Raw genomic sequence first — 12,102 nt, 5'->3', positions numbered from 1 at the left:
TCAAAGCTTGGGGTCCTGGAGGGGATGGACAGTGCAGAACGTGTCTCAGTGCAGTCTTCAGGAAAACTGTGGCAAGAAACAAAGACCACCCAGATAATAAACAGAAACTATTCATTCAGAGCTCACTAGAGCAAGGGAGTAAGTCACCATCAGTTGCATTTGGCAAACTCAAGGGCAGCCAGGGAAGTGGAAAAGCTTTATGGTGAAAACTGGGAAGGGTTCAGATGAGCTCTGATTGGGGTTTGTTGGCAAGGGGAAGATGGAGGTAGGTTAACTAGAAAAGAGCATCTTAGATCACTGGTTTAGGGAGAGCATATCTGGCTTTCTCTGCTTGGTCCTGAGTTGGAAGAGAGTGAAAAACCCGGGAAGCTGGCAGGCATTGACTGAGTCCTAAATGTTCTGGCAAGATTGATGCAGGGGTTGTAGTTTGGCTTCCTGAGCTACCTGTTGCAGAGATTATGGACTGGGGTTCTAATCCTATCAGATAGGGTCTGGTCCTTGTCAAGTCCATCAAGGCTAAGATGGCCCGAGAAATTACATCTCATTTAATCATCATGATGGTCTTCTCCATGTCTTTGTTTTACAAGTGAGGAAAGCAAAGCTCAGGGAATATGAGTAATATATCCAAAGTCATACAACCAGCAACACAAGCAAAGTTCAGATCTATGAATGTTGGATCTATTTTTAACAATGTTATGTCTTGTAAGGGCAATGAAATTATTCTGACGTCCTATTAAAAATATTAGATGCTCAATAAGTACACATTGGGTGAGAGAATGGATGAAAATAATTTTGGAACACTTCTTTTGCAACTATCTCCAGAACTTGTATTTTTAAAAATAACTTCTATGAAGGCAGAGCTTGATTATGGATTTAGTTTGTAGAAACAAACATTTTTTCCCAAATTAAGACTAGAAACTAAGGTGAGAGAAACTGCTGGCTCAGAAACCTAGGGTATCCACTCAGTAATGAGATGGATCTTGTGATTTTTGCACATTTGCTTGTGATCGACAAATCAGTTTTGAAGGCTTTCCCAAAGGAGAAATTGCAAGAAGAGTTATATTTTGGGAATAAGAACTCATCATTTCAAAAGTTTAAAAGTTTATGCTTACTTTAAAAAATAAGCTAAATTCTCATTATTTTTGTGTTTTATCTTTCTGCATAATTTCACAAAGTTCTCAATAGTCTATCATTCAATAAATATTTGTCAAATATCTATTATGTGTTTAGTTCAGTGCTTTGAACACAGTTATCAAATATTGCCTTGTCAACAAGGGCTCACAGTCTAGTTGAGGAAAACAGAAAATTAACAACTGAAATGCAGTTTGACAAGTGCCAGGATGACAAATGGTGGGTATTGATACCCTGGGAACACTTAGTAGGAACAGCAGTGAATTGGTACTTGTTAAACAATTAATTCCTGGGGGGAGTGGCAGGAAGGTCAAAGCCTCATTTGCAGCATTTGTTGACTATTTATTATATAAATACTCCCACCATGGCCAATTTCAAACTCACAATACCATGCCGCTTAAAAGGGAGTTGAAAAGAGATGTGCGGCAGAATACCATCATGTCCTATTTCCACTGTCCAGATACAAGAGATGTAAATAATCTCCAAAGCACAGATAACCTGAAATTTAGAAAAAGTAGGTAGGAAGTGACAAGTTTGTGTAGTTACCACGTTTGCTTTTCATATAGTTAGCTTTACTGTAAACTTACATAACCTATTGTTAAAAAACAGCCGTATTTAAAAACCAGCCCATAAAATTACTGAACATTTAACAATCAGCTCTTGGAAAGCAAGTATGAACCAGTTCGAGTGGACTCTAGCAGACCACTGAACAAGAACAATGTCAGGAATTACTGTCGGCTCACCCAAGGAGACCAGGGCAAGGAAACTGAAGGCAGGGATCCTACCTTTTCATTTCTGCATCTCCCATATCGAGCGCTAGGTTGTTGAAGGGTCAAAGCAATTCATCAACATGGGGTTTTTGTTGTTGTTTTGTTTGTTGTTGCTTTTGTTTTTTAGCCCTACTGTATTCTGGGCACTGTTCCAGGTGCTTGGGGGGTATAGCAACGAAAGCCAAATCTGTACCTTTAGAAAATTTACATCCATTGGTGTGTGGTCGTGGGGTGTACAAAAAAAGTAAAATCAGGGGCGCCTGGGTGGCTCAGTGGGTTAAGCCTCTGCCTTCAGCTCAGGTCATGATCGCAGGGTCCTGGGATCCAGTCCCGCATCGGGCTCTCTGCTCAGCAGGGAGCCTGCTTCCCCCCCTCTCTCTCTGCCTGCCTCTCTGCCTACTTGTGATCTCTCTCTGTCAAATAAATAAATAAAATCTTAAAAAAAAAAAGTAAAATCAGGTGGTGGGTGATTAGTGTTGGTAAAAATTCTCTATTGCAGAGGCACTGCTATTTCATAGCGGGATGTCAGGCAATGGCAAACACGGAGACCTACGAAAGTAAGGAGGAAAGGTTCTGGAATATGAGAAACACGGTGTAAGAAAGACTAAAGCACAGACTGCACAGATCTGACCCTTCAACAGAACTGGAACATAGAGCAAGCTACGGAAGCTTTTCTCCAGAGAAGCCCAGACAGTTCCGTTCCCCCTTACTCTCCTCAGCCTCTCAGCACAACGGCAGGTCTTTCTTCAAGTCAGTCTCAGGAATACTCCGAAACCCGCTTTACACACGGACAGCCCTGCGCATGCTCAAACCCACGGTTTCTGGTGCACAAACTGGGGCAGTTTGCGCATGTGCGAAAGCGAGACAAGCTTTTTGTCCCAAGGCCTTGCCGTACCGTCCGGGCGGCGAGCTGCATCCTGGTTCAGTTAGTGTGCACGGCGTGTGTCGAGTGTTTGCTGATCACGGTCGCCACCAACAAAATGAACCGCGAGAGCTTCGCGGCGGGCGAGCAGCTGGTGTCGCCGGCTTATGTGCGGCAGGGCTGTGAGGCCCGCCGCTCGCATGAGCACCTCATAAGGCTGCTTCTGGAGAAGGTACCGAGCTGTCGGGTCCCTCCCCAGCTGCCGCGCCCCCCAGAGCCTCTGGCTCCGCCCAGCGCCCCTTTAGTCCCGCGTACTGCGCACCCGCGCCTGTTTGTTGGTTGAGACCTGTGCCCGGAGTGTCTCGCAGCTTGCCGTGCGCTGTGCTGACTTGCTGCTCTCCGCAAATGCTCAGCCTCACCATAAACCAGCAACACCCAGAGCGTGTAGTTAAGGGAGCTTGCGGGAGTCCGGATTTGGAGTCCTGTTTTTTCCTAACTTGGGGACGTGAAGTGAGGGGAAGTCCCAGTAGCTTTACTCTCTTGTTTGCGGAGAGGGCAAAGTTCGCACCTTCTCTCTTTCACTATCCCAAGGACTCGGGGAGTGCTTTGTGTTTGTAAACCAGGACACCGTACCCCAGAACTGCTGCAGAACCTTACGGGTCTCGTTCCTGCCAGTAACCCGAATTTTAATTTCACTCAAGTTTGACAAGACCTACTCTTAGCAGTCTGGTTTGAAGAATCCTCATTGAAGATACAGTTTATTGGTTTTCAGTTACCTTAACTTACTGTAACTTTAAGCCCGAGTAAATGTCATCGTATTCATTTATTATCCCTTCTGGGAATCTGTAGATAATTGAATGCAATGTAACAAATGTTTTGCCTCTTCGAGGCTTCTTCTTTGTGCTGAATTTATGTCTGAAGTTTAGAAAGCAAGAAGCATGGCCAAATATACACTGCAAAGTTTTAAAAATTCATTGAATACAGTTCTAGGGGATGATTTTCTGAAATACAAGCTTTTCTATTTTTTTCCAGGGCAAGTGTCCAGAGGATGGTTGGGATGAAAGTACACTTGAACTTTTTTTACATGAACTTGCAATCATGGATAGCAACAATTTCCTGGGCAATTGTGGTGTGGGAGAAAGGGAAGGGAGAGTGGCATCTGCCTTAGTTGCTCGGCGTCATTACAGGTATATTTTTAAAGTAGAAAACCTTTCTTTCTTTCTTTTTTCTTTTTTCTTTTTTTTTGTTAAAAACAATGGTGTTAATACTAATGTTAAATTATAAAACATCTGTTGGTGACCTCCTTCTTCCCTATTCAAATGGACATACAAACCAGATGCAACAGGGAGATGGAAGCAGTTTGTGTGAGTAGTTGCTTTTCGAGACAGTTGGGAGAAGGTTCTAGTTATCCTGTCACGTTCTGGGTGTTTAAGAGTACTGCCCATGCATTTAACATAATAAATCTGTTTGGTTTTAAGAGTTTAAACTATGTTAAGGTTGTTGATGGTTTGCCATATTTCTTTTCTGGTATTGCACGGTTCTTTAGAGAATGATATGTAGGTGGAACTTTAAAATGTTTATCTGTATCTAAACCGAATCCTAGTTTATAAATAGCTTGCTTTGTTGCAGTAGATGTAGGAATGGTATGCTAAAACTTTAGATTATTAAGTCACTTTCCTTTTGCAATATTTTAGAAAGCTTTTTGTCAATTCTGCTAACCATTTAATTGGTAGTGTTTCCAAATATGATCATTTCTCTGTTCTTCCACTTTTCTGTGAAATATAGGTAAACTTTTAAAAACTCCTGTCTTGAAATTTTCAGTGATGAAATTTTTCTGAGCATAGTAGAATTTTATTTCAATCAAAACCATTGCAGTCAGAACTAATGATAATGATCTGTAACTTGGCTGAAAAATTCGTGGTTAAAATGGGCTGATAACATGATTTATAATACTTGTTAAAAATGCTTTGTTGTTTTTTTGTTTGTTTGCTTTTATTTCTTTTCAGCCTAACAGTATTCATTGTTTTCTTACCACACCCAGTGCTCCATGCAATCCATGCCCTCTCTAATTCCCACCACCTGGTTCCCCCAACCTCCTCCCCCCCTTCAAATCTCTCAGATTGTTTTTCAGAGTCCATAGTCTCTCATGGTTCACCTCCCCTTCCAATTTCCCTCAACTCCCTTCTCCTCTCCATCTCCCCTTGTCCTCCATGCTATTTGTTATGCTCCACAAATAAGTGAAACCATATGATAATTGGCTCTCTCTGCTTGACTTATTTCACTCAGCATAATCTCTTCCAGTCCCGTCCATGTTGCTACAAAAGTTGGGTATTCATCCTTTCTGATAGAGGCATAATACTTCATAGTGTATTTGGAGCACATCTTCCTTATCCATTCGTCCATTGAAGGGCATCTTGGTTCTTTCCACAGTTTGGCGACCGTGGCCATTGCTGCTATAAACAGCTTTGTACGTTATGTTTCAGTAGTGATGAAGTATGACACCAGTGTTCTGTGATAATCCCAGTGTGATGGATTTCTGATATTACTATAGGTTGTACAAACAGATTTTTGATTTTGAAAAATACTCAGATGTATCTTTCATGTGTATAATTTCATCTAATTTAAAATGAGTGGATTTGCACACTGATTTTTCAAGGAGTGTATACAGTTGACCCTTGAGTAATATGGGTCTGAACTGTGCAGTTCATGTGGATTTTTTTCAATGAATGCAGGACAGTATTGTAAATGTATTTGCTCTTCCTTATGATCTTCTCAATAACATTTTCTTTAACTTGTTTTATTGTAAGAAAACACTATACAATACATATAACGTACAAAATATGTGCTAATTGACTGTTTATGTTACTGGTAAGGCTATTAATAATTAAGTTTTGGGGGAATCAAAGTTATTCATAGATTTTTGACTGTCAGGCACCCCAATCCCCCCTCCCAAGGTCACCTGTAGTATTTTTTAAATTAAGTCTATATTTGAAATAATAGCTCATCCCCATTGGAACTTAGTCCACTGCTCTGGTTAAGGAAATGAAAGAAAGAAGAGAATCTAATGTCACATACATTCTGGTTTTCTATTGCTGCTAACAAACCACCTGAAAACTTAGTGGCTTAAAACAGTAATTTATTATTGTCTTTCACAGTTCTGTAGTAAGTTAACTGGGCTTCAGCAGTATGATTATTGCTTCCAGTCTCTCATCCAGTTGTAGTCAGAAGTTGGCCTATTAGGTCAACTGGGGCAATTGAACTAGGTTGACTGGATGACTAGATGGCTGGGAGCTCAGAAGGCCTTCACACCTGGCATGGGCCTCTCCCAGCATGGCATCTGGGTTATAGGAGGGAGCTCCTGCAAGAGCAGGCCCTTCTAGAGGCCAGGTGAAGCTTTAGGTCTTCTTTGACCTAGATCAGAAATTCCAGAGCATCACTTCCGCTAGATGCTTCCTGGCCAACCAAGTCACTAAGGCCAATTCTGATTCAAGTGGAGAGGAATTTGATTCCATTTCTTGGTGTTGACAGTAGTGTGTGTGCGTAGGGAGAAAGGAATTGATGGTGGCCATCTTTGGAGACTAGCTACTGCAATTGATTTCAGTTTAACTAGGATATTTTCACATTTTTAATAGTTTATGAAATATATCTGCAATAGTCAAGTGTTGCCTCTAGTGTTTTTTTTTTTTATTATTGTATCTGTATACTAATACAGTGAATTACTTAGAACACTGAATATTTTTGTCCAGTTGTTGGCCCATTTTTTGCTTAGGTTCATTCATGGAATTGGACGATCGGGTGATATTTCTGCTGTGCAACCAAAAGCTGCAGGTTCTAGCCTTTTGAACAAAATTACCAATTCTTTGGTCCTGGACATCTTAAAGTTGGCTGGTATGTACTATATTAATCATAATATTTTGGCTGACCAGCCACACCCACCTTTGCTTAATATCTTTTGTTAATGCCTCTTTCCAAACAGGTCCTGAAGGGCTCTTGAAAAGACATAAAGACATACATATTTTTAAAAATCCTTTAGGAAAAAATAGAAAATCAGAGCCATAAACCTGGAAGATGAATTTGGCAGTGAGCTTCCTGAGGTCAAGTACAGAGGAAGCACTGTCTATAACTCTTATTATTTGATTGAAGAATTATATCATTTCTTCAAGAAGGATGCTGGTTTTTTAGTGAAATCACTAATTTCTCCTTTACTTCTTATTTGTAGGTGTCCCTACAGTGACCAACTGCTTTGTAGTTCCCATGGCAACTGGTATGAGTCTAACCTTGTGTTTCTTAACATTACGACATAAAAGACCAAAGGCGAAGTATATTATATGGCCGAGAATAGACCAGAAGTCCTGCTTTAAATCCATGATCACTGCAGGTAAAAGAAGAAAAGTGACATATATAATGTAGAAAATTCACCCTTTTAGAGGCGATTGAATGAAACAGAAACTAAATGTGTTCTTATTCTTCCTTTTTATTGTAATAAAATATACATAATAAGATTTACTGTTTTAATCATTTTAATTTGATTTTTTTAAAAAGATTTTTATTTATTTATTTATTTGACAGACAGATCACAAGTAGGCAGAGAGGCAGACAGAGAGAGGAGGAAGCAGGCTCCCTGCTCCAGGCTCCTTTGACCTGAGCCAAAGGCAGAGGCTTTAGCCCGCTGATCTACCCAGGCGCCCCTAATTTGATTATTTATTTTTAAAAATATTTCACTCATTTGGGAGAGAGAACGAGTGCAAGCATGAGCGGGGGGGAGTAGAGGCAGAGGGAGAGGAAGAAGCAGATTCCCTGCTTAGCAGGGAGCCCAGTGGCATCTCCATCCCAGGACCTTGAGATCATGACCTGAGCCTAAGGCAGATGCTTAACCAACTGAGCTACCCAGATGCCCCAATTTTAATCATTTTTAAGGCTAAGATTCTATGACATTAAATATATTCACAGTGTTGTGCAATCATTATGTAACACCATCTCGAGAACTTTTCCATCCTCTTAAATTGGATCTCTACCCATTAAACAATAACTCCTCCTTCCCTGCTACCCCCAGTTCCTAGAAATCACCGTTCTACTTTGTGTTTCCATGAATTTGACTACTCTGGGTCCTTCATATAAGTGGAATATAGTGTATTTGTCCTTTTGAGACTGGGTTTATTTCATATAGCACAATATCTTTAAAAGTTCATCCATGTTGTAGTATGTATCAGAATTTTTTTCCTTTTCTAAGAGTAATACTCCTCTGTATATATTTATATCTTACATTTTGTTCATTCATTCATTCATTAATACCTGGATTGCTTTCACCTTTTGGCTCTTGTGAATAATGCTGAGTAAACATGGGTGCAAAAATACCTGTTTGAGTCCCTGCTTTGAATTCTGTAGGGTCTATACTCCAAAGTGGAGTGGCTGTATCATATATCCCTATTCTTTGAAATGGGAATATGATTATCTGTCTCACAACATTGTTTTGAGCATTGAGCAGGATGACATATGAAATACCCAGCAGTAATCCCTGGAGCATAAAGGTACTAAGGGGCTTCAGGAATGGTGGGTGTAGATACATAAATGGGATACATATAAATTATTACCATAAACCCAAGTGTAAGGATCCAGGCATCATTACATATAGGTGAGGCAAAAACTTTACGTTGGTATTTTAGTATTTAGCTTGCTTAAGTCAAGGTAAATTTGGGAACTTAAGGTTAATTTTGAATAGCTTCAGTCTGTTGTAGGAAGTAAACTATATTAGCCTATAATTAAACTGCATAAATAATCCTAAAGAAATCCATTTAAAGGGATTCATAGTAAGGACTTATAGCAGAAATTGATAAAAAGATAGACTGATTTATGTTAAGTAGTATAAAGTTGTCAAGTCTGTTTATTTATATCCTGTTAACCAAAGAACTAATTACCAAAGTTATGGGAAAGGTTGCCATATTGAAAAATGGGAAACTTTTCCAAAAGATATTGGGATTTGTATTACAACGTACAGTTTATCCTTTCTTAGGATAGCCTATATTCTTAGGAAGCCAGATAGTTGTACCCTCCAAAAAAACCTTGCATTTTAAATGTTTGAAGGCAAAAATAGGGTTGGGTCAAGAGAATTTGAAAAATAATAGAAAATAAGCTGTCATTAGGAAGCACTACTTATTTAAGTTTTTTTTGTTTTGAAAGCTGTGAAGGTATAGATATAAAACCCGGACATCTCTGAGCCAGTATAATTGAATTGATGATTTTAATAGTGGCCATGTTTTTATATTTCTGTAGATAGAATACAGACAACTTGATATGGATTATTAAGCACAGAAGAAAACTGCTTGCTTATAACTGTGCTTTAATTTGCTGTATGACCTTGGGGAAGCCACTAAATTTTCCTGAACTTTGGCTCCCTTATCTTTGAAATGAGTGAGTTAAGGTAAATGGTTTCTAAGTCTCTTAGAGCCCCTAAGTGTGAAAGTCCAGCCTGCTGTAGATTTGCTATTTAGGAATACTGAAGATGTGACTACATAATAACTTGATGTATAAAATCTCCCAAGTTTCTTTTCTTTTTTTTTTTTTTTTTTAAGATTTTATTTATTTATTTGACAGAGAGAGATTACAAGTAGGCAGAGAGGCAGGCAGAGAGAGAGAGAGGAGGAAGCAGGCTACCTGCTGAGCAGAGAGCCCGTTGCGGGACTCCATCCCAGGACTCTGAGATCACGACCTGAGCTGAAGGCAGCGGCTTAATCCCCTGAGCCACCCAGGCGCCCCTCCCAAGTTTATTTTCTATCCAATTTGTAAGACTCTGACCACTTAGATTTTACTTATACCCTAAGTACTTAGTAGCTTTACAAAATATTTGGTTATCTAAGTGCTCTGGGCAGTGTTTGGTGTATATATTGCACATAAAACTCTTGAAGTTTATGGATACCTAAATGTTCACCATACAAGATTACACAGTTATTATTTGGGGCGATCTTTGATCATATGCTAGTTAAGTGTACTAATTCAAATGAAAATTGAGAAATAGTTTTTATATTTAAATTGTAGAAGGCCCTTGTGAAACTGTGGGATGGGTCAGTGGTCGGTAAACTACTAAAGTTCATTACTTTTTCTTTAGGAGTAAGATATTAAGTTGGTGATTGTGACTTGTTTTAGTACCTGAATTATATGGTTATTCTTGTCCATCTCTGAAATAAAGTGAACTTAAAAATGAAATGTTGCCAGGGGTGCCTGGGTGGCTTAATCAGTTAGGTGTCTGCCTTCCGCTCAGGTCGTGGTGCCAGGGTCCTGAGATTGAGCCCCACACTGGGCTGGCTCCCTGCTCTCCCTCTCCTACTCCCCCTGCTCTGTTCCCTCTCTCTTGCTGTCTCTCTCTCTCTCTGTCAATTAAATAAATAAATAAAATCTTTTTTTAAAAAAAGTGAAATGTTGCCAGAGAATGAGTAGATTTACTTTTCTGGTGTCTGAAGTTGAATTGTGCCAAATGATTCTTTTTGTCATTAATGACTGTGTTATCACTTTCATAGGTATTTATTTGACATTTGTTTTCCTTCCCAGAATTAGTCTTTGTAGTCCTATCTAAGTGTTAAGTAAATTTGTGGTTCTATTTGTGGTCTACTAGTCCTTCACATTATTTTGGCCTGCTTTTGAGTCCTACCAATATCAAGCCATGTCTCTATTATTCAGGGAGGGTTCATTGACCGGATTTAGAGTTCTTATGTGGAATAGCACTGCTTCCTAGAGTTCCAGGATCTTCCCTTATTTTAGTTTATCTAACATTTTTGATTTCTGATTGGCTTGGTTAGGTTTTGAGCCGGTGGTGATAGAGAATGTTTTAGAAGGTGACGAGCTGCGCACAGATCTGAAAGCAGTGGAGTCTAAAGTCCAGGAACTTGGGCCTGATTCCATTCTGTGTGTTCATTCCACTACATCCTGTTTTGCTCCAAGGGTGCCTGATAGGTAAATCATTTGCAAATATTGTCCTTTAGGTTTTCATTGGGTCTTTTTTTAGTTTTTTATCAACAGATTCTTAAATGCCACTTTTTAGTTCTGTTATCTAATGAATGTTTCTGACAAGAGTAAATTTTAGGAAAATAGTGATGCACAGTTATTAATATGTTTGAATTTCTGATTTTATTAAATTTAAAATATATTTTTATTTCTTTACATTAAGCTTATTCCTTTATAGTCTTAATTTGAATAGGTGTATGTATATATTGTCTTTATCAGTTAATTGGACTGAATATTGTGGGACCAGATCAGTCAAAGGAAATGTAAAAAAGAGGCATATCATTTCTTCTATCTGACAGACATCTTAAATTGGCCACTAAGTTATAATACAGTTTGATCCACATGGAGAATATTTTTTGTCTCCTTGCCTTTCATTAAATACCTTTATGCACCCCCTAAATACTAGCAGATTTGATCAATTCTGTATATTTAAAATAATTCACAAGTGATTTTTTTTTCCTTCTTAAAATAGTACTTTATGTTATAGTATCATACTTTCAAGGAGCTTTATTATTAAGGAATGCTTTTATTAGAACACAAACATACAAAAGTGACTTTTATGAAGAAAATACTTGTTTGTACCCAGAAAAGTTCTGTTTTTAAAAAACATTTGATTACTTTGAGTAATAGAAAGGTTCCTCTGTCAGTTTGTGAGGTTTATGAAAATGAATGATAAAATGACTTTTTAATTCATAATACCTTAAGGAAATAGTAAACTGAAAACCTCTGACAGAAGAACAGAATAATGTCATTCCTATCTGTACTTTAAGAACATATTAATAAACATCTAAAAAAGAAATCTAAACATCTAAAAAAGAAAATGTATTTTGCAAAATAAATAATAAAACCATATAATATATATTTGAAATACATCCTTATGGGAAAGAACTTTTATTGAGTAAAAATGCTTTGCTTCCAAATTCTTTGTATTGTAGAAAGGACATTTTTTAGAAAAATTAACTTTATTAAATCATAGGATTTAGTTTTAGCTTCATAGCATGTGAAGACATTTCTATTAGAAATGGCCTCAGTCATAAGTAGTATTTGGTTTTGCAAGGGAACATCGTTTATTACACTCTAATTGAAATTTATTACCTTACTTTGCATAGAGTTAGACTCTCAAATTGTTTTAATATAAGGAGTGTCAAATGAAAAAGTAAGAGTGAATTTAAAACGAGCAGCTATTTAAAAGATCCTTTAGTTGCAAGTTGTTGGAAAATGTTATTTTGGTACTGAAACATTTAATGTTCTGTATTTTTTAATACATTAAAGTCTACTTGAAAATGTATTTTTTACTTTACGAGATGTTAAATGTAAGATTTCTTAAGATTTCAAGACATGCTA

At 38.1% G+C, this 12,102-nt stretch overlaps 1 protein-coding gene across 1 annotated transcript in view; it reads left to right on the top strand.

The window, feature by feature from the left end:
- The first annotated feature begins 2,786 nt into the window (after window positions 1-2,786).
- SEPSECS (Sep (O-phosphoserine) tRNA:Sec (selenocysteine) tRNA synthase) overlaps window positions 2,787-12,102 on the top strand; it is a 35,557-nt gene continuing 26,241 nt past the window's right edge. Inside the window, exons 1-5 of the mRNA XM_059381885.1 lie at window positions 2,787-2,995; window positions 3,796-3,950; window positions 6,533-6,651; window positions 6,983-7,141; window positions 10,554-10,707. Of these exons, the coding sequence (XP_059237868.1) occupies window positions 2,882-2,995; window positions 3,796-3,950; window positions 6,533-6,651; window positions 6,983-7,141; window positions 10,554-10,707 (701 nt within the window). The 5' untranslated portion in view covers window positions 2,787-2,881. The remainder of the gene's footprint in view (window positions 2,996-3,795; window positions 3,951-6,532; window positions 6,652-6,982; window positions 7,142-10,553; window positions 10,708-12,102) is intronic.

Source organism: Mustela nigripes, chromosome 1, assembly GCF_022355385.1.
Source record: "Mustela nigripes isolate SB6536 chromosome 1, MUSNIG.SB6536, whole genome shotgun sequence".
Classification (NCBI taxonomy): Eukaryota; Metazoa; Chordata; class Mammalia; order Carnivora; family Mustelidae; genus Mustela; species Mustela nigripes.
This window is presented reverse-complemented; position numbering and strand designations above follow the sequence as displayed.